General features: G+C 47.7%; 2 protein-coding genes across 4 annotated transcripts in view; one reads left to right on the forward strand and one right to left on the reverse strand.

The window, feature by feature from the left end:
- Sh2b3 (SH2B adaptor protein 3) overlaps positions 1-10,895 on the forward strand; it is a 25,556-nt gene extending 14,661 nt beyond the window's left edge. For both annotated transcript variants that reach the window (XM_005344467.3, XM_013350187.2), the window contains exons 3-8: positions 6,301-6,402; positions 6,480-6,571; positions 6,649-6,743; positions 6,820-7,034; positions 7,113-7,284; positions 7,390-10,895. In XM_005344467.3, the coding sequence (XP_005344524.1) occupies positions 6,301-6,402; positions 6,480-6,571; positions 6,649-6,743; positions 6,820-7,034; positions 7,113-7,284; positions 7,390-7,712 (999 nt within the window). In that variant the 3' untranslated portion in view covers positions 7,713-10,895. The remainder of the gene's footprint in view (positions 1-6,300; positions 6,403-6,479; positions 6,572-6,648; positions 6,744-6,819; positions 7,035-7,112; positions 7,285-7,389) is intronic.
- The window catches only part of Atxn2 (ataxin 2), a 63,422-nt gene continuing 53,243 nt past the window's right edge, over positions 10,421-20,599 (reverse strand). For both annotated transcript variants that reach the window (XM_026784331.1, XM_026784326.1), the window contains exons 20-24: positions 19,916-19,969; positions 14,642-14,787; positions 13,726-13,953; positions 11,842-12,010; positions 10,421-11,026 (exon numbers count right to left, since the gene is read on the reverse strand). In XM_026784331.1, coding sequence (XP_026640132.1) covers positions 10,998-11,026; positions 11,842-12,010; positions 13,726-13,953; positions 14,642-14,787; positions 19,916-19,969 — 626 coding nt within the window. In that variant the 3' untranslated portion in view covers positions 10,421-10,997. The remainder of the gene's footprint in view (positions 11,027-11,841; positions 12,011-13,725; positions 13,954-14,641; positions 14,788-19,915; positions 19,970-20,599) is intronic.

Raw genomic sequence — 20,599 nt, forward strand, 5'->3', positions numbered from 1 at the left:
ACCAGGCTGGTCTTGAACTCACAGAGATCCGCCTGCCTCTGCCTCCCGAGTGCTGGGATTAAAGGCGTGCGCCACCACCGCCTGGCTTGCCAGGGGTCTCTTAAGTGTGGCTGTGTGGCCCAAAATAGGTGCTTCAGAAGAAGCTAGAGTGGTGATGATCAGGAGAGCCATGCACTTGCTGGGCACAAGGACAGGAGGCTAAGAGGCCTGAGGAGCCCAGGGCATACAGGGACCTTGCCTCCCTTCCTCCCTGCTGTGTGGGAAAGAGGAAGCAGAAAGAAAGGGCTGGCCACTGCCGGCCTGGCGGTTTCCTCTGGGCTGGGGAGGAGGTGGCGGGGAGGTGGCAGGAAGCCCTATTCTGTACCCATCAGCTCTGCCGGGTTCCAGGCTCTGTGGTCCCACAAGCCCCACCCCCACCTCCGCCCAGCCATGGGAAAGGCACTTGACCCTTGAAAGACAGGCCTGGCTTTGGACCTTTGCAGCTGCTGTCCCTGGTGCAGTGACTTTCCCTGTGACAAGCACTATAGCTGACTCAGCCATGGAGTCCTCCCAAAATCCCTTTGGGGGCCCATCATGACGTCAACTCCCATAGAAGAAGACTGGTCTAAGTCTAGAGGTGGAGGAGGCAGAAATGGGGTATTGTGTGAGCATATGGCAGGGGACATTAGGGTTGGGATTATGTTTGAACCCCTAAATGTGCAGATGGCTTTCACTGCCACCACCTTCATGGAAGCTGGCCCTGTTGCTTTGTGGAAAGTCATCAAGGAGTCAGAGCTATGGGCTCAGTGTTGGGATCATGGCTAAAGGCAGTGTGATGGACACTGGGGAAGGGGCACGTCTGAGCTCATATTTTGGCTTATGTCTTTGGTATGTAGCTTTGGGTTGACTTTCTGAGTCTCAGTTTTCCTGTATGGTAGACAGAGTGCATTGGTATATTACCATCTTGAGGTGCAGAAAAGACTCCTTGCATGAAAAACTCCAGACCCCAGAACTGGGTTTCCCAGGTGCCCTCCCCAGTTAGTAGCCTGATGGCCGCCACACTGGGGAAATCCCCAGCCCACTGCTTTGTGAATGGAAAAGGAAGCAAAAGTTCCAGAAGGGCTCCAGCATGGCTTCATGGGCAGAGGGACTTCTAGCCCTCTTTCTTCTCTCTCTTCTGGCTAAGGCTGGGATGAGTGGACAGAGACCCTCCTGGAAGAGACAGGACTCCTGGCCCTGGCACCAACACAGCAAAACTCTTGCCTCTAGGCAGTTGTCTGGAAGGGGCCACATGGTCTCAGAATGCTGCCATCATTTAGGAACTGACAAGGATTGTCCAAAGAGACCATATCACAGATGGATTCCCTAGACTCCCCCTGTCCCTGACATCTCAGTTAATGGCTTTATTTAACCGTGTCTCCACCTGGCTTCTTCCAAGAGACTATCTCCTACTCTGCAGTGTGCCAGGCCCTGAAGCTGGCAGCTGGAGGCTTCCAATATAGGGGACTTCAGCCCATGTGGTCCAGTGTCCATCACAAAGTGTCAGTATGACAGGCGTGTTCCAGCCCTGCATCATGTGCACCCAGGTCAGACACCTGCAATGTCTCCCCAGTGCAGTTGATTCTGCACTGAGCATTGCTTATCTGAGTGTCTCCTTGGATGGAATTACCAGAGAGAGCAGTCTTGGGCCCATCTCCTCACCCCCAGGGTTCAGGGTCCATTGGAAAATGATCTGGGCTGGGCGGTGGTGGCGCACGCCTTTAATCCCAGCACTTGGGAGGCAGAGGCAGGTGGATCTCTGTGAGTTCGAGACCAGCCTGGTCTACAAGAGCTAGTTCCAGGACAGGCTCCAAAGCCACAGAGAAACCCTGTCTTGAAAAACCAAAAAAAAAAAAAAAAAAAAAAGATCTAGCTACTAAGACATTCACTAGTTCAGAGTGGTGTGGTCATCACCACCCTCTCCTAGAATATTAGCCAAAGGATTCAAGCTGGAAATAGCCTTTGTATATCTGTATTGTATCCCTTAGGTTTCCAAGTTACATCCATAATCTTATTTCGTTTAATGGCCAAGTAATAAATATTCCCTTGTATGGTTTCCCCACCCCCAAATCATGAGTAAGTGGAAATTAGGCTGTTTCTACTTGGGGAGTTTTGGCAAATAATGCTTTAAACACCTGTTTGATGTGTCTAGTAGGTTGTTCACTCCACAGTTAGCATTCTGATGAGCTGCAAAATTACAACATAATGTGGCGTCAGACAGACATCCTCACTGCCTGGTTACGTCTCCATATTAGCTGCAGCTGTCAGGGCCTGAACCAGACTGGACTTGGTTCTATAGCTAGCTAAGGGCATCTCTCCCATGCTCAGTGACCATTCCAGTGTTTGCTGTATCCTTTATCCAGCTGCACTAGCACTATGAGTCACCTTGTCACCTCCTCCCCCCCTTTACACTATGTAGCTCAAGCTAGCCTGGAACTTGTAATCATTTTGTCCCAGCTTATGGCTTTTGTGTCTGTGCACATGTGTGCTCTGGTACCTGTAGAGATCAGAAAAAGGTGTTGGAGCCTTTGGCCATCAGGTAGGTGCCACAAACTGGACTTGGGTACTATAGACGAGAACAAAGTTCTTTTTTTATTTCTTTATTTTTATTTTATGTGTATTGGTGTTTGACCTGTATAATATGTCTTTGTGGAGCTGGAGTTGCAGTTGTGAGCTGCCATGTGGATGTTGGGAATTGAACCCAGGTCCTTTGGGAGAGCAGCCACTGTGCTATCTCTAACTTCAATATAAAGTGCTCTTAACTGCAGAACTGTCTCTTCAGTCTCCAGCCTATTTCTTTTTGGTTATCTATTTTTTTTTTTTTTTTCAAGACCTGGCTTCTCTGTGTAGACCAGGCCGGCCTCCAACACAGAGCTTGCCTCTGCTTCCCAAGTGCTGGGATTAAAAAGGTGTGTGCCATCATGTCCAGTTGCCTTTCTCTTTGCAAAGTTTTATTCCTATACCATAAATTTTTCCTGCTTAAAGTGAACAATGCATTGTTGTTGTTTTTTTTAGTATATTTACACAATTGTACAACTCTCTAATTGCAGAGTATCTCACTTGAGAGGACTGTGCCTCTTTTAGCAGTCTATTCCCTATGGGCGGTCTATTCTGTGGGTTCTGTTTCCCTGTTTTTTGGTCATTGGAGCTTCGGCCTGATGATGCATGCTGGGCAAGGATCTGTCACTGAGCTACACCCCAAACCTTCCCACTGCTTTAGGTCTCAGCAGGCCTTGACTTTGTTTCTCTGTCCCTGGTTTATATGGTGCTGGGGACTGAACTAGGGCTTTGTGCATGTGCGGCAACACTGCCAACCAAGCTACACGTTCAGCCTGTATCATGACTGTGCTGCTGGTTTATATGTCCTTTATATGTCATGGCCCTGGTCCTGTCACATGTCAGCTCTCTGGCATGAGGTTCTTTAGGTCTCAGGGTCATTACTTCCTGTCTAGCCTTAATTTTTACCCCACAAAGGTTTCTTCTGAGGACTCCAACATCCACCTTGCCTTGACAGGCAGAGTTCTGGGCCTCCCTTATGCTTATGAAGCGTGCCTGTGGATTCCCTATGCTGGAAGCAGTTTCCTGAGGGGCTCTTTTTAATAGGGGGATTCTCCCTACCACATATAAATATAGCCTTACATGATATCAAGGTGTGTGTGTGGGGGGTCACTCTGGAACTTTCTTGCTCCTTGGTCCCACTGGGTCTCTCCCTTCCACCATGACTTAAAAGTTTTGTTGTATTGCTAGCCTGCAAGCCCATTTCTTGGAAGCACTATGCTGGGCAGCCTGTGTTCCAGTACTGAGGCTGTGTTATCTAGCCATGGCTGCTCTGGGTATTATGTGACCATTGCTTTTTGGCCTCTGGGGCCACTCTGGACCATGCTGCCCACCCAGGGACTGCAGAGCTTTTGCCAAGGGGCCTTGGTGCTCAATCTTTGACCTGTAGGATACCCTGGGGGGGGGGGGGGGGGGAGGCTAGCAGGGCCAGTCCAAGCCCGACTGGCAGGTGCTGTGAATCTGGAATTTGTAGACTTTCTTACTTGACCCTAAGTAGCCTAGAATGGGAATAAAATCCAAGAAAGAAGACAGAGTCAGGAAGATGAATGGGTTCAACAGACTGCTGCTGGACTTGTCAGAGTCCTTCTTTGGACTGACTTCTTGTCTGCTTGGCTCCCAGATGTCTCTGTAATCTGACTGGAATCTATTTGGAACAAAGTGGGGTATTTGTGCTTTTGTTTAGAAAAACAAGGCTTCCTATTATCTGGAGGTTAGCCTCTGTCTCCCTAGTGCAGTACCTGATGCAGGCTGGATTTTGATAGGGTTGTCCCAACATTGGAGTGGGTGTTTTCCATCACACAGGGCTCTAGGATGGCATTGGGGGTAGGAGAAGGCAGTCACAAATGGCAGGACTCAGGTTGGCCCAAAGCCTTCTCAGCTCTCTCCTCCTAGACTAGTGAGTCCCTCCTCCTGTCCTCAGGTCACAGGGTGGTAGGAGCCGGGCTCTAAACTGGGTGACTGCAGTGAGGCTCTGTCCTGTTATGACATTGGAGAGGTTCATTAGGCACTGTTTTGGAGGAAGGCTATTGTCATGTTCCCCTGGCTCCCCTTTCCCTCAGGCTTCTACCTGTGTAGAAGTTTGTGGCTGTTTTCTGAGGATTTCAAAGCAGCCACAGTCTCCTTTCTTGGGTAGGTGTGACTTCCCTGGGCTATGTGTCTTCAGGGCCCCAAGGGGAAGCAGCAGTCTGCTGAAGATACTGTTGTGTACCAAGAAAGATCCTTGCTGTCCCTTGACACATGAAACTCTGTGGCTTTAAGAGTGGCCAGGAATCAGTTCAAGGACCCAAGAGGAGGCTAGTGAGTCAGCCTCTCATTTCCCAGCAGGCTGGAGGTGCAGTGGCTGGTGGCAGGACTCCTGACCTCTGGCTCCTTCCTGTTGTATGATTGCTGGGGCTATAGACGGGTAACTGCAGTGTGCCATGGCCCATGCAGAATTGACCGCCATCCTGGAAACATCTCAGGCCTTTTCTCCCACCATCAATCTACATTAGCGGTCAGGAATAGTTCGGAAAGGGAAGCTTGGGGATATAGAGTAAGGGGCAGAGCAAAGTAGAAGGCCAAGATTCACCGTGGAAATGCAATTAACAGATTTGAGTGAGTTCTTGGCTTGGAAGTAGACGGTATGGAACATAGTAGTTGGTGCCACTCTACTTCCACTTAGAAATCTCAGTGGGCCTGGCCACTTCAGTCCCACCCACAGCTATTCTGAGCTGGGTCTGGGGAGAGCTGCTTATTGGGCAGGCTTGACCAGTGAAGCACATTGTTAAGGAAGACTCCAAGGCTTCCAAATGGCTTTTGGCTAGAGACACACCACCCCTGTCCCCTTAGTAGTCCAACCAGATGGGCCATAGGCCAGTACCTGTGTGCCCTGTCCCTGGCCTAGTACAGGTTCAGACACCCCACCCAGCAGGTAACTCACAACAGGCACTGTGGTGCTGATCCTATTAAAGCTTGCACCGGGAATTGGGAAGAACCCCAAGTCTGGTCGGCAGACAGCAATTGTGGACAGGTATAGGAATCATGTCTTCCCCATTTGGCCCATCTCCAGCAGCTCTCTGTCACTCCTGTAACAGGCAGGTGACCAAGCTGATGGCACTGGGGTGGACTTTGTTTTAAGATGGGGCAGGGCAAGAAGCAAGAGTAAAAACCCAGGCTCTGATGTACTTGACCTGGTACTCTCTCCTGTCCTGGGACAAAAGCCATAAAGGGAGGGGAAGAGGCCTGTCAAGTCCTTTGTCCTTCCTTCTTCTCTGGTTCTCCCAGTAGCTTATCTTAGCTTCTGCTGAGAGCTGGTCCTCAGCCATCTCAGCAAGTAAAAACAATCTTATCACCACAGGAAATAAGAACTAGAGGGCAGGCAAGGGGAGGGCTTCCCTCCTAGAAACAATTACCTGGTCTGGGTCCTAAGGTACCCTGGTCCTGAGCTTTGCCCTGGAAACTGGCATCGTGCTGCCAGACAAACACATTAAGGTGGCATCTCCCAGGCATGCCGTGCAGCCAATTGCATTGACTCCTTCAACTGACTGTTCTGGGCTAGGCTGAATCTACTGGGCAGTAGGGTAGGGGAGGACAGGAGCTTCCTGATTGGAGAGAGCTAAACTGTAGAAGGGTGTTCTGTGCTTCCTCCTCCTAGTAGTGAGAGACTGCAGACAACACTTGAGAGGCCTGAGGTAGGGGAAAGCCTCCATGGGTTAACAGAGTGATGCCCCCCCCCCCTTTTCCTAGAGCTCAAAGCCCAAGCTCCAAGAGGCCTGCTCCAGTATCCGGGAGGTCCGGCCATGTACACGTCTGGAGATGCCCGACAACCTCTATACCTTTGTGCTGAAGGTGAGTGCTGGGGCCATGGCTCCCTGGGAGAAGCTGCTCTCTCCCCAGATGCAGAACTGTATGCTGCCTCTCTGCAGGTGCAGGACCAGACAGACATCATCTTCGAGGTGGGAGATGAACAGCAGCTGAACTCATGGCTAGCAGAGCTCAGAACTAGCACAGGCCAAGGGTGAGGACTGCCCCCTGCCCAGCCTAGCTATGGTCCTCCCTGCTGGCTCCCTCCTCACCCAGCCTCTTCCCCTACAGGTTGGAGTGCACGAACACAGAGTTATCCCTTTCCTTTGTGACAGAGCCTGGTCCAGCCAGCTCTCCAAGGGGAAGCACAGACTCCCTGGACCAAGGTATGTGCCAGACCCTTGGCCTCAGTTGTCTTGGACATGTGGCCCCCACACGTTACCACCACCATCTTTCTGCTAGGTGCTTCACCTGGAGCAGTGTTGGACCCAGCCTGCCAGAAAACAGATCACTTCCTGTCCTGCTACCCTTGGTTCCACGGCCCTATCTCCAGGGTAAAGGCTGCACAGCTGGTTCAGCTGCAGGGTCCTGATGCCCATGGTGTGTTCCTGGTGCGGCAGAGTGAGTCCCGGAGAGGGGAGTATGTGCTCACATTCAACTTACAGGGCAGAGCCAAGGTAGGGTCAGGAACGTGGTGGGCTGGGATGGGAGGAATGCAGCCTGGGCAGCATGCTGACCTCCGCCTCTTTTCATAGCACCTCCGCCTGGTGCTCACAGAACGTGGACAGTGCCGTGTGCAGCACCTGCACTTTCCCTCGGTGGTGGACATGCTCCGTCACTTCCAGCGGTCCCCCATCCCACTTGAGTGTGGAGCAGCTTGTGATGTCCGGCTCTCCGGCTATGTGGTAGTTGTCTCCCAAGCACCAGGTAGGAACCCCGAAGTTTTTGTCAAGGGGTGGTATCGCAGAAATACACAAAGCTTGTCTGGTGCATTTTCTTCACTGTTGAGACTCATCCATGTCACCTCTCCAGGTTCCTCCAACACGGTCCTCTTCCCTTTTTCCCTTCCTCACTGGGACTCTGAGCTGGGTCTTTCCCACCTCAACTCTTCTGGCATCCCCCCAAGCCTTGGCGCAGAGGCTCTACCCGGCCGAGTGACACCCCCAGAGCAAATCTTCCACTTGGTGCCTTCTCCTGAGGAACTGGCCAACAGTCTGCGGCACCTGGAACTGGAGCCTGTGAGCAGTGCCCGGGACTCAGACTATGGGATGGACTCCTCTTCACGGAGCCACCTTCGGGCCATTGATAACCAGTACACTCCTCTCTCACAGCTGTGCAGGGATGCAAATTTGTGAATGTAACCATCGTCCTCTCCTCCAGAGAGCTACAGGCTGTTATCAGCCTTCCCCAGCTCAGATGTGTTTTCTACCAGGCTGCCGCAGGCTTTCTGTCAGCCACAGCTAGCCCCTGGCTTTCTCCCACTGTTTACAGATGTAGTTTTTGTGCACAAGTGCCACTAGCTGATACCCTAGGCCCAGAGCTGGCAGTGGAAACTGGTAGTCAGAGCTTATGACAGACTTCCTACCAAGTAGGCTCACTGGGAAGCACAAAACACTAACAAGTCCTGTCTCTTTCCCCATAGCTTCAGTTCCACAGCTGATGGATGCTTCTTAATCCCGCTTCTACTCTTAGCTTTAGACAGAAGCTCTGCCAGAGGGACAGGCTTAAAAGTCAAAAATGATTTTAAACATTTTACCTCAGATTACTTTTTCTTTTTTTTTTCTTTTAAAGGATTCAGGTTTCCATATGAAATCACAGCTTACTGCCCTGCCCTGCCCTGCCCTACTGTGCTGTTGTGAAGTCAGGGGCAGCTAAGCACACCTGCTCCACCCATCCAAGCTAAGCCAGCACACTAGTGTCCTTGTCTGCTCCTCCTCAGGACAGTTGCCTGCTACAGGGTAGCCACTGTCCTCCTTAATGTAGAGAATGAAGTGTGTCACCCTTTCAGGGAAATCCAGGCAGCTTGCAGAGAGAGGAGGGTGGCAAGGGACATTCTACCCCAGTGCCTTATGCATAAAAAACAGGACTCTGGTTTACAGCAGCTTTACAGAAGATGGGATGAACAGGTGGGGGAGAGACAAGCACAAATGAAAGCCCCCTATCTAGGCCTGTGTTGTGAACCCAAATTATAGCTTGCCCCTGACCTCCCCAACAAGCATCTAATGGCTTATTGAGTATGGCTCCATACTGGCCAAACAGGAAGCTCGCACCATAAAGAAATTCCTATAACAGCTCACAGTAAGTGTTCTGTCCCAGGTGGCAGCAGGGTCACTGGCGGAAGACTATGCTCCTGCACACACAATCTCTTCATCTAGATAGGGACTAGAGTGGGCTGCTCCTGAGCACAAAGATGCCAGTGAGTGCAGCCTTTGGGCTAACAGCTGTGGCTTTAGGGGATCACACTTAATTCCTGGACATGTTTGTCAGAGGCAAACATGCTGATACCCTTCTCATCTGGTTACCCTCTATACTGTGCAAGCTTGTGTGGCTCTCAGTGGATGGGGGAAGCAGCCGACTGTGCTTCACCTTGGAACACCCCCCATTGTGTTCACAGAGCAAGGCACATTCCACAGAGGTGCAGATGTGTGTTTTGTCTTTAAAAGAACTAGCTCTCCATCATTTTCCACAAAAAGTATGAACCAAAGATATAAGCAATATTCAGTCACTGGTCCAGACTCCTCTCTCAACTGTATAGGAACTTGAACCAGGGGCACCCATTTCTGCTGTTAGACACACAGCTCTCAGTAGAGGAGAGGTTGGCCATACACTGTAAACCAGCACCTCAGCCCCACAGCACTGGGACTCGCCCACTGTGGACAACTTCCTTTCAAAAGGTATATATTATGACAAAGTCGTCTCATAGCCAACACCTTTTTTTTTCTGCTAGAGTTAGGTCCAGTTGGCTGAAGGGGAACAGGTGGCTTAGTGAGGCCCCAAGCCAGATACCTGTGTCATTACCAGGCACTATCCCCACCCCCAGTAGTCCTGACAGACCACCATGGGCACAGTGTGAACTGGCCCTATAGAGATCATAAGTGTAGCTTAACAGCCCCTGCACCATTACTTCCTTCTCCTGACTACAACTCCACACTAACAGCCACCAGCACCAAAGAATTAGGTCAGCTAACCTGCCTTGAATTTAGACCAGCAGTCCATATGGCTTTAACTCTTCTGCCTTTGATCATTTCTGGATCGTAGGAAAAAGGAATAGTGATCATTACAATTTTGGGCCAGACAACACTATTTTTACATAAGTTTCTTAACCTAAAAGAAGGCTTCATTTCTTCCCTGAGGGCTCTTGTTCAAATGTTACCTTAGTGCAAACATCGAGTGATAGACGGTCATCCACTGCCTCCTAATGAAGATGCATCCAACAGCCAATGTGTGGCTGGAATAAGCATTGTGACGACAGGAAGACGGGATTTCATCTTCTATCATAGGCAGAAGGTATTTGGCAAATCTTTGTTTTATGTACTGTATGAGTAACTTATTCTTGAATAATGCAAATTTTGCTACAGTGTACAAATTGCTATATGTGAATTAAAAAGGTTTTCAGAATCACGACCATGTTCTCTGCAATACCAATTCCCTAGGGCTCCACTTCCCTTTCCCTTTGAGCAGACGGCTTTGTTCTCCTGGCTGTCCTGTTCTTTGGACCCCTCCCACCCCTAGCTGCACTAGGGAAGGAATCAGGGCCCTGTGCTACTAGCAAGAGCACAGCCACAAAGGACACACCTCCAGACTGGTGAAGAAATATCTCCTGCCCCCTGCTGGCAACACAGGTCTGAACTGGGACACTGTGCATCAACAGTGATTTGGTTCTGTAGATAGGAAAAAGGAAGCTTGGACTTTTTCTGAAGGCTCCCACCTCTGGCCAGCCTTCCTCCTGCTGAAGCCAACCACACTAATCCACCTAAGGGAAATCTCAGTCTTGACTTTTTCTAGATACCTTGCCCCCCACAACAGCAGGAGTCGCCACAAACACACACTAACTGGGTATCAGTTTTTAAAACTTTTTTTATTTTTTAATTTTTTTTTTAGTTTTTATTTTATATTATCTACAAAGTAAAAGTTTTCCCTTAACTTAAAAGTTGAACCACTGTAGACAGTGATTGCCTCATCAAACTTGATTTATAAATAATAATCCGTCAGTTTGGCGGTAAGAATTTACTGAACTTCGGTCAAGTTTAGTAAAAGGGCGTTCCAAGTCTTGATTTTTTTTTAAAAGCGGTAATAGCAGCAAGAATCACTCTTGTTACTTCTTTTGCTAGCTGATGTGTTCATGACTCTCAAGGGCCATTAAAAAATAAATAACTTCCAGTTTCAGCAAGCAGAGCTGGGTACTTGCGGGACCCTGCAACAGCACATGAAATTATGGAACAGCCACAGTCCCTACATGCCTCTACTCGGTCCAGAACATCCTCCACTGCAAGTGAACTGTTAGCATTCCTATCGGATGTTAAATCAGTGTATCTTTTTAAAAAACAAAATAAATGAAGTTCTAGTTTTCTGTGCTTCCAGTTGGGAGAAGCAGTAGAAGGGAGGAAGGAATTTGGCCTTTCGGTTCCTCCAGGGCAGCCTTACAACTGCTGTTGGTGGTGGGCTTGTACTGTAAAAAAGAAAAGTGGCTATTTAAACAGAACACAGGCACCACTGCCCACCAGCCTAGTGTCTGCAGCACATGACTGCCAACTGCTCTTGTGCTAGCTTGAGTAAGACTGGAGGTTTAATGCTGGCGTCCTCCTCCCCACAGCTGCAGCCAAGGTGGGATTGGGGAGGGAAGGGGGGTGAGGAGAAACAAACCAGTCAGACATAAAAACCACTTCAGATGAAAGTCCTGGACTTGCTGCTTGTGGGGCAGGAGCACAGGCCTTCACACCCCCTCCCACTAATGCTAGCCAAGCACCAATACTTTCCAAGTCACAGGGGCGACAGGTGTTGCTACAGCAGCCATCCAGTACAAGACATCATGGGTGTCCTGTGTCCTGGGCACAGGTTGGGGCTAAAGCTACACTCAAACCAGTCCGCACACAGCTCATCAGTGTTCTCCAAGCTACAATCAAACTCGGCCATGGGCATAAACCCCCCACGTCAGCCTATAGGGACTCTGGAAGGAACACGCTTGCCCTGTCCAGCCTATCATACATAACCAGGAAGGCCAACTGAGTCCTCGGCATGCATCAGCTACCCAGAATGAGGCTGCTGCTTTTCAAGCCAACCCTGATACCAGCAGAACACACACAGACTCAGCTCCGGAGGCCCTGAGACCTGATGCTCCCTGACCATCACAATCCCTCCTGAGCACACTTGGATGGGCCTTGCTAGTCAGGTTTGGAGCCTGAAGCACTGGTCCTGCCTGCCATTCTACCTGTGCGAGCAGAATGCTCGGGGTGCCCCGGCGGCCCCTGCACACACACGCCTCACCTGAAGGGTGCGTCATATAGGGGAAATGCGCTGTTGTCGAGACTGGAATGGGCTGTAGTGCACTTTGAGCGAGGGCGGCCTGGGGACCGCCGGGTGGCTGTGTCGTCATTAGCATCATTGGCGCATGGGCAGTTGGATGAGAAGGAACCATTCCTGACTGTACATGAGCCTGAAACAGAGAGCTCTTTTACGCATACAGGCAACATCTCCGTCTTAAACAACAAGTCAACTGTTCCTTTCATTGGACTGGGACTCAAGAAAGGGCAAGATGGAGTTCTTGAGGCAGATCCTGTAGGGCTCGGACAAGAAAATTGGCCACAGCCTCCTAGTCCCCAGTATCTGCTCACAGATTATCACACAGGGCAAGATCTTCACCAAGAGCAAGCCTCTATCGGGGCAGGAGGGGCACTTTCTTAACTTGCTATGGCACAGGGCCAAAGAAAGACATCAATGTCCTTTTCAAGTCAGAAAGCAACTAACAAGGAAGGCCCTGTGAGGAGACTGCCTCCCCAGCACTCTAAGCAGCTTCCTGACTCTCTCCTCTTCCGCCCTCCCCCAGTTGTTATGGGTTCCCCAGAAATAGGGTGAAGCAGCACTCAGGCCCCTTACTATAAAAGCTTAGCTGATGGAGCAAAGTTAATGGCTCCAATGAGATGATAGTGATCTGAGTTGGGTCAGCCTGGTGCTCTGTACCAAGTGGCAACAACTTTGTTAGAAAAGTGATGTTGGCTGACCGGTTGGTGAGCTCAACCTCGTCTCTGCAGGGAGTGGGCAGAGCAGGAAGAGGCTGCTTCCTGCCTCCCATCCTGTGCATTGCTCTAGACCATCACCCCAGCGAAGCACTGGTTCACACCTTCAAACAGGCCCATGGCTCTCTGCTTTCCCTATGTTAGCCTCTTACTCTTCAAACAGACAAGCGAGGTTTGGGGTGAGCCCATCTTACACGTAACTTCACAGCCTCTGCTAGACACTTACAGGACCCTGACTCTCTTAATCTCACTCCACCAAAACACACTGACCAAACTGACTCCCCTTCCCACTGTCACCAGCCAATCAACAGGAGTATTTCCTACTACACACCCTTAGCTCTAGGGGAAGGACACCTAGTAACAAAGTAGCCTTCTGCAAGAGACCCACCAACTGCACAGCATCTCTAGCTCACACCTTGCCAAAGCCTCAGTGGCACACTGACAGGAAATGGAGTCATTCAGTAACCCTAAGTGAGACCTGCCTCAAGGAGCTGCAATCAAAGTAGCAGAGAGACACCTGATGCAGCCACCTCACACTAAGAGTCATAGAGGCATCCTCTGGCCCTGGGCTGCCCTGGAGCTTCAGTTACACTACACCACAGACCAAGGCCAAGCGCTCATGAAGCACAACACAGAATTGCAGCAGATAGAGGGTAACCAGGCAAACAACTGAGACACGTCTCGGAATTCATGTGACTAACATTCAAGCTAACAGGCCCAGTGCAGTCACCTCAGTGAGCTGAGAACCATTAAAAGGCTGCCTGCCATCCCTGCTAAGCTCCCGTGTGTGCATGTGTAGAGGTGTCTGTATGTGTACACATATACACATATAGTGGTTAAGCTAGAAAGACGTAGCAAAGCAGACACAGAAAGGAAAGGACTGGGGTGCATTCCAGACTCAGTTTTAAGGTCTCAGCTGGGAAATGCTAAATCACAAGTTCACTGATCCCATCACAAAACCATAGCAACATTCACTGAGGGCCAGAAGATCACGTACTAAGCAGGGAGGGGAGACAAGCAGATGGCACCACACACGGGGTTTCCTGGCTCGGGGAGCATCTGGCTCCTTGCTGCTTATCTGACAACCACCATACCCTACGTGGCCTTCACAGAAACTTGGCTAGTGCTGGTTTACCTGAGGTACGTGGGCCATGTGCGGAGGGGTGGTATACGCCGGCTGAACATGAGAAGGATGGATGGTGAAGACTGTTTGTTGTGCTGCTGGGAAACTGCTCTGTGGAGACTGTGTATTAGAGGCAGGTGTCATGGAAGGTGGGGTTGGTGCCAGCCCAGCGTGGTAAATGGCTGACTGCTGCTGTGGACTGGCCAGATGAAGCGCTTGGGCGGCCTGGTGCTGATGGTGCTGCAAAGCAAAGGGAAACTTTATTGAGAAGCCAGTAGGATCAGAGCTTCACATCATTGAAAGTAGCATTAGCTCCACCCCCACCCCAGCCATGCCCAGGGAGGTGCAAGAGAAGAGCGAGAGCATCTCCTGTCCAGATGGCCTTTTCTGGATTCTCAAGCCCAAGTCTCAGCCTGGCAGTTACAGGTCCAAACAGGTAGAGGTGGAGCAACTGACAAGATTATCAGACCATCAACTGCCCCACTAGCAAATGCGACTAAAGAAACCAAGAGGTAGTTGGGCAGAGGCTGAATTCAAGGCCAGCCTAGTCTACAAGAGCTAGTTCCAGGATAGACTGCAAAAGGTACAGAGTTCTAGTCTGGACTGTAACACAGAGAAATTCTGTCTCAAACCCCCCCCCCCCCACACACACACACAAAGACAAACAGGAAGGTAGCATTATTGAGTGACTTCAGGAATAAAATCCCAGACAGAATTTTAAGACTTAATAAAGAACTTTAAGCTAAAGGCTTTTCCACACTCCTGTTTCTGGTATTTACCCTTAGGGTATGGCTTACTTGACATTTTCAAAGCCTCCCCTGTAACCTCAACTACTTGCAGCTGCCTTTTACATCCTGATCAGATAGAGACCTTTAGGTAGCAGGGACAAGGAAGCAGCTGTGCATACACAGATCACATCTCTCCTTACCTGAACAGGACTGGGTGCAGGATGACTTCCACCATGCTGGCTTTGTTGCTGTCCAGTGGGAGTGGCCGAAGGCTGAGGGTGGGGCGTATGTGGATGCAGGGTGGCACTAGGATGCGCATACTGCTGAGCAAGGGAGCCCGTGGAAACTGAGGCAAAAGGAATGTGTACAATTGATATATTGATGACCAATGCCAGACTGCTATGCCTCACTGAATGCTTTCAAGACCACTACAATCTAACCCATGCCACTGGCATTCTCTGCAGCCATTTATAACAGGCACAGTCTGGAAAATAGATTTAAGGGCTCTGTTTAACAAGGCTAGCATTTAATTCACATATTACATCAACACCGAGTTAATTTGAATTTACTCAAAATATTACATTTCTCTTGGAGGTAGAAACAATTTCAAAAATCACTCTGGCTAACACGAAGAGAGATGCTGCCTCTCAATGCCATCATCTGGCTACCCTCACCATGCTACTGTCCTGTGTTCTCAGTGCCCACATCGGTGAAGCTAGGGACAAGGACAAGGTCATTGCCATCTAAGTCACAGCATCCATTCCACTCCTGCTTCTTACTGACCAGCTCTTAATAAACCCGAGATAAAACTGCCACCCCATACTGTTTGCTAGAGTAATTATCAAAGGAAACATGATGAGCCCATTAAAATGTGATCACCAAGACCAAAAGGCAGCTCTTTATCCATCTAGTACAGGCCCACCTTGGTACCAAACAAGATCAAGTACCATGCCTTTCACAACAGTAGGCTGAGCATGAAAAGCCTGGGAGGGCCTCCCAGCTCCTGTGACTCTGGACAACTCATGGGTTCAAACTTGAACAGTGGGCAGAAGATGGATGGAGTGCTCTGAAGGCATAGGTCGACCAGCATCAGACCTTAGCCCTCCACAACCACGCTGTCACACATAGATGCTTGTCACACCATGTTCATGGTCTTCAGATAATATGTCAGCAAACACTGAGTGTGGCAGAGAAGCAAAAACAGGGTCAGCAAAGCTGCTAACAATGGCCAGCATGGAGTACTCTACTCTGGCTGTGTACCACCTCAGTGATATAGAGGGTTATGGATAATAAACAGTCCTGAGATGTGTGACAGTACTCTATTCCCAACAATAAATGCATCTTAAAGGGCAAAGCAGAATGCCAGAGCTGGGATGACCTCTACATCAAACCACCAAGGTCACAGCTGTCACCAATGTTCCTTAGTATCCAGGTGAGACTGATGGAGGTGGTTTTGTTTAGATCCCAGTCAAGCTTCCTAGACTGTAAGAGCCAACAGACATGGTAACAAGAAAACCACGGCACCCTAATCTCAAGTGTTTTCAACGTGATGGTTTTCTGTAAAGTAGGAAGTCTCCATTTTCTAACTCACTGGATTGTTAAAAGCCACCTATAACCAGCACAGTACTTAAAGCTACTTTTCTTCTTGCAGACAGGATAGCCTAATGTAGCCCAGGCAGGATGATGAGGACTGACCCACATACATTAAAACCCCATCCACTGTTTATTGTTTCCTTAATAACAATGCTAAATCTAACCAAGGAAAGAAATCCTCAAATTCTATTTATGGAATTTCATAAAGATAGTTGGTATAGAAGCTCAAGAATTCTGAAATTTCATTAGCCATTAATTCCTAAGTATTCAGAACACAAAAAGATAAAGGGAAAGGCAGAGCTTTGCCCAGAAGGTCCTGAATTCCAGCTCTAGGACAGAAAGAAAAACAACAAATAACTCTGAAGGAAACTAGCAAAATGCTCACTACCTTCACCATGGAAACACAGCCACTGCAGTAACAGTGATGGTGTCTATCAAGTTTCAAAACTAAATCCGTCAAGTGGAAAAATGTAAAAGTCTTGATATTGCCATTTGGAAAGAGAATTTTTATTTCTTTCATACCCCACAATGGCCTGGAACCCATCATATCCCCTGACTGCATCAAACTGTACATCTCAGCCAGGACGAAAGAGCTTTATTACCAACTCACGTTATATTGAGGATCGAAGCCAGAGCATCCTGCATACTAAGTGCACAGTCTACCACGGAGTTAACACCCTTAGCCACATCGTAGAAGTTAGTAAGTAATTAGAAAGAGGGCCTAATGAAGCCTGAACTCTCATTATGTAGCTCAGGAAGACCTTGAACTTCTAGGAGACCCTATCGCTCAGCTTCTCACATGATGGGGTTATGATTTTATTACCACATCCAGTTTTTATTTTTATATACAAGATAGGTCTTGCTACATTGTCTGGCTAGTCCCAAACTCTTAGGCTCAACTAAACCTCCTGCTTTAGTTTCCTGAATAGGCTAAACATATGCCATGCCCAACTTTTAACTATGCACTTATACTAATCTTAAAATTATTACTGCTGTGCGTATGTCAGGAGGTGAGAGTAGAGGAATGTGGCAGGTTCTCTACCTTTATGTGGATTATGGAGCTTGAACTCCAGTTGCCAGGCTTGCATGCACTTTTTTTTTAAGCCACTGAGCCATCTTGCTGGCCATATATATATATATATATATATCTTTTAAAAAGATTTATTTTTATTATATGCATGTATTTTGCCTGTATGTAAGTTAGTCTGTATAACACATGTGTGCAGTGCCCACAGAGACCAGAACATTGGATCCCCTGAAACTATAGTTACAGATGGTTATGAGGGGCCATGTGGGTGCTGGGAACCAAACCTGGGTCCTTAGTTGTTTTTTTTTTTTCTTTTCAGTGGCTGGAGAAAGCCGTGGGTACTGGGAACCGAACTCTTATATTTTTTGTTGTGAGCCTAGCCTTTACTGGCTGAGCCATCTCTCCAGCACAGGTCCTTAGTTCTTAACACTATGCTATCTCTCCAGGCCCACAATTAAGCATTTTAACAAAGTGTCTCTGTAGTGTGAGTGTTCTAATTTGGACAATCTTCATGCATAGCTCCAATGCTGTGAGGAACCCACACAGGCTTTGTCTATAAAACTCCAAACTGGCCGGGCAGTGGTGGCACACGCCTTTAATCCCAGCACCCGGGAGGCCAGAGACAGGCGGATCTATGTGAGTTTGAGACCAGCCTGGTCTACAAGAGCTAGTTCCAGGACAGGTCCCAAAGCCACAGAGAAACCCTGTCTCGAAAAACAAACAGACAAAACAAAACCAAAAACAAACAAACAAAAAACCCAACAAAACCCCTCCAAACTGAAACAGAGCTCCCCTTCCTCCTAAACACCAAGTAACACGTCCTTAGAAGTAAAAGCCAGAGCTGGGAGAAGCACAACAAAGCTGCAAGCAGCACCTTTAGAAGGAGCACTAGGAATGTTTTCATCTGCTTATTTTCTGACTCACAGTCCAAAACAAGCACCTTCTAAAGTAATTTTTTCCCCTTGCATACAAAGTGAGAAACTGGGGAAACAGGAACCTCATACAGGCACTCCACACTAACAGCAAAGTTAAAGCAAGAAGAGGGGAATTATAAAAATATGGGAAAAATAGTTAAAAGGGTACACATGGGTGCAAGAAGCAGAATGTGGTAAACGAGCAGAATTCGAGGAGGGTGAAGAACAGGGGTTTCAGCTAAGGAAAGGATTAAATGGTTTCTGCTATGACAAGTTAATTTAACTACCTGGGAAGTTAAAAAGACAATCCTCTTAGAAGTTCTGAAATGGCTATCACCAGCTAACCCACTACTTACAAAGCTTGAGCAGCCTCATGAGAGCTGGGTGAGATGAGGACGAAGTGTTTCTTGATGTAAGTATTTAACATTCTAAACATGCCATTAGTCAAAAAATTTTAACATTAACCACATTCAAAAACCAGTCTCCTAAATTAAGATGTTAAGAGAAGCAAGTTCAGTTCATATGGCCACATGTTTAACCTGTGAACAGATTCTGTCATTTTGCCCTTGGATGCACAAATCATTGGTGATCACCAGCACTGGAAAACAACACTGAGAACAAGTAGAGCACGATCCTCCAACTTCAACACTAGTTCCGAAAAGGGGATAAGAGACAACTAACTAAACCAAGGCAAAATGGAAGTGGAATAGGTGTAGAACGCTGTGGCACCTAAAATCCCCACTAACAGCTGTTGGTTCTCGTGCTGATTCCTTTCAGGAGGAAGTTATGCTCAGGCTGTTAGTGCTAAGGGATGATGATTGAGGCCCTCTCAGCCATTTACAGGAAAACGGCTGCAACAGAGATAGCAGGATGTGAGGGTAACTGCATGTGAGACCTCAAACTGTGTCCTTAAAGCCCTCCTCACGGTACAGTCAAGACTACTTTCCCAAGAGCATAAAGGACTCCATTTGTTAACTTAGCCCAGGCACCGAAAACATGGCAGCTAATTTTGGATACCAAGGCTTGGTACAATTAATTAAAATTTTAGGTCAAAATGTTTTCAAAACCCAGTATCTGATGATTAGTAGTCATTCCAAAATAACTCAGAATTTAGTCTTTAGTATAACAAGTTAAATCTCAGCGTTCTCTACAACTCAGGTTTCATATGAAGTGACACCAGCAGCATACATTTCTCAAGGGCTTCTACTACCAAAGTCCATGATCTGCTTTATTTTAAAACACTGCCCCCAAAATAGGGAAAATCCATCGACCAAGTTTATGTATGGAATAAGGTGGTCTAGACCTCATACTGCTGGCTTTGAGGCCTGAGCTTCCAGAGGCCTTCTCATGCTGAAGGAAGTTCTAGACACCCCTATCATATCTGCTCCGAGCACTCTAAGCCTCTAGGCATGCAAAGAGGGACAAGACGGGCCTGTCTCTCCAAGTACCTCATCCACCCTTTGCTATGGGAACCCCAGTGAGGACACTTCTCGGTCTTGCCAGGACACTACAAATGAGTGCTTTAAGCTTTAAACTAGGTTTGTAGCTTGGTATAAAATAGTATTAGTTGTTCAGAAAGTTTCCATGAATGAGGTGTTGCCCGCACAGTTACATTCTTATTTTGTATATAAAAACTGTTTCCCGAAACAAATCAGCCTGTCTTTGTACCCAACCTTATTACGATGGGTCAGTTTATCTGTCAATCTCTGAATTATACAAAAACAGCCACAATTCTTTTTGTTTTTATACTAGGGAATGAATTCAGGGTATAGTGCATGCTAGGGCAAGTATTCTACCACTGGATCACATCCCCAGCCCCGACATGCATATTTTGATTCTGTCTAGCAGAAGGAAAATATTCTCCAACAAGTTAGCTACTTTAACATGTATCCCTTAGTGTTTACTGTGTAATTAAAGTTAGTATAAAAAACCCAACTCACTGGCAAAGTAGAAAGAAGGGCTTGTCTCCTTGTTGTATGGTAATTTGGGACATGCTGAATTTGGGAAATAGAAAGGTAAATTAGCCTCTTGAGGTGTGCATTCCTGATGTTCTGGAAAGGCCGACATATTCAGTGATCTTTTGCATTCACGCACGGTTCACTCTGACAGGGGTGACCAGCACTGTAAATAAGCATTGCTGCAGAGATTTACAAGCGAACAGGACTGAACCGGAAGGCTTTCCTTCTGTACTGAGGGAGCAAGTCCACACGCTGACTTGCTTAAATAAAAAGAATAAGATTATTATCTGATATAGAATCATTAACTGATAAAAAAAAAGACGAACATGGCATCCATCAAACAGCCTTGATATAAGCAATGTACTGAGATAATACAATATTTAAGCTAATTCATAATACGCAATTTTCCACAGCAACACAAATGTCATCACAGGCCCCTGATAGTGAATCTCAAGGTTCATGATATAAAAATATAAACACAAGTATTACACCATTTCTTATTAAAATGTGCCAGTATAAAAAGGGCATTAATTAAAGCACCTGAGAGAATGCACCCCAACATTAACAATTGGTTGTCAGGCAGACAGATGATGAGAAACTTTATTTGTTTATTATACTTAAAATTTATCTGCTTTAAACCACATGTCAAAAGTATTTGGCTTGGTT

This window comes from Microtus ochrogaster, chromosome 2 (genome assembly GCF_000317375.1).
Source record: "Microtus ochrogaster isolate Prairie Vole_2 chromosome 2, MicOch1.0, whole genome shotgun sequence".
In the NCBI taxonomy this organism is placed as follows: Eukaryota; Metazoa; Chordata; class Mammalia; order Rodentia; family Cricetidae; genus Microtus; species Microtus ochrogaster.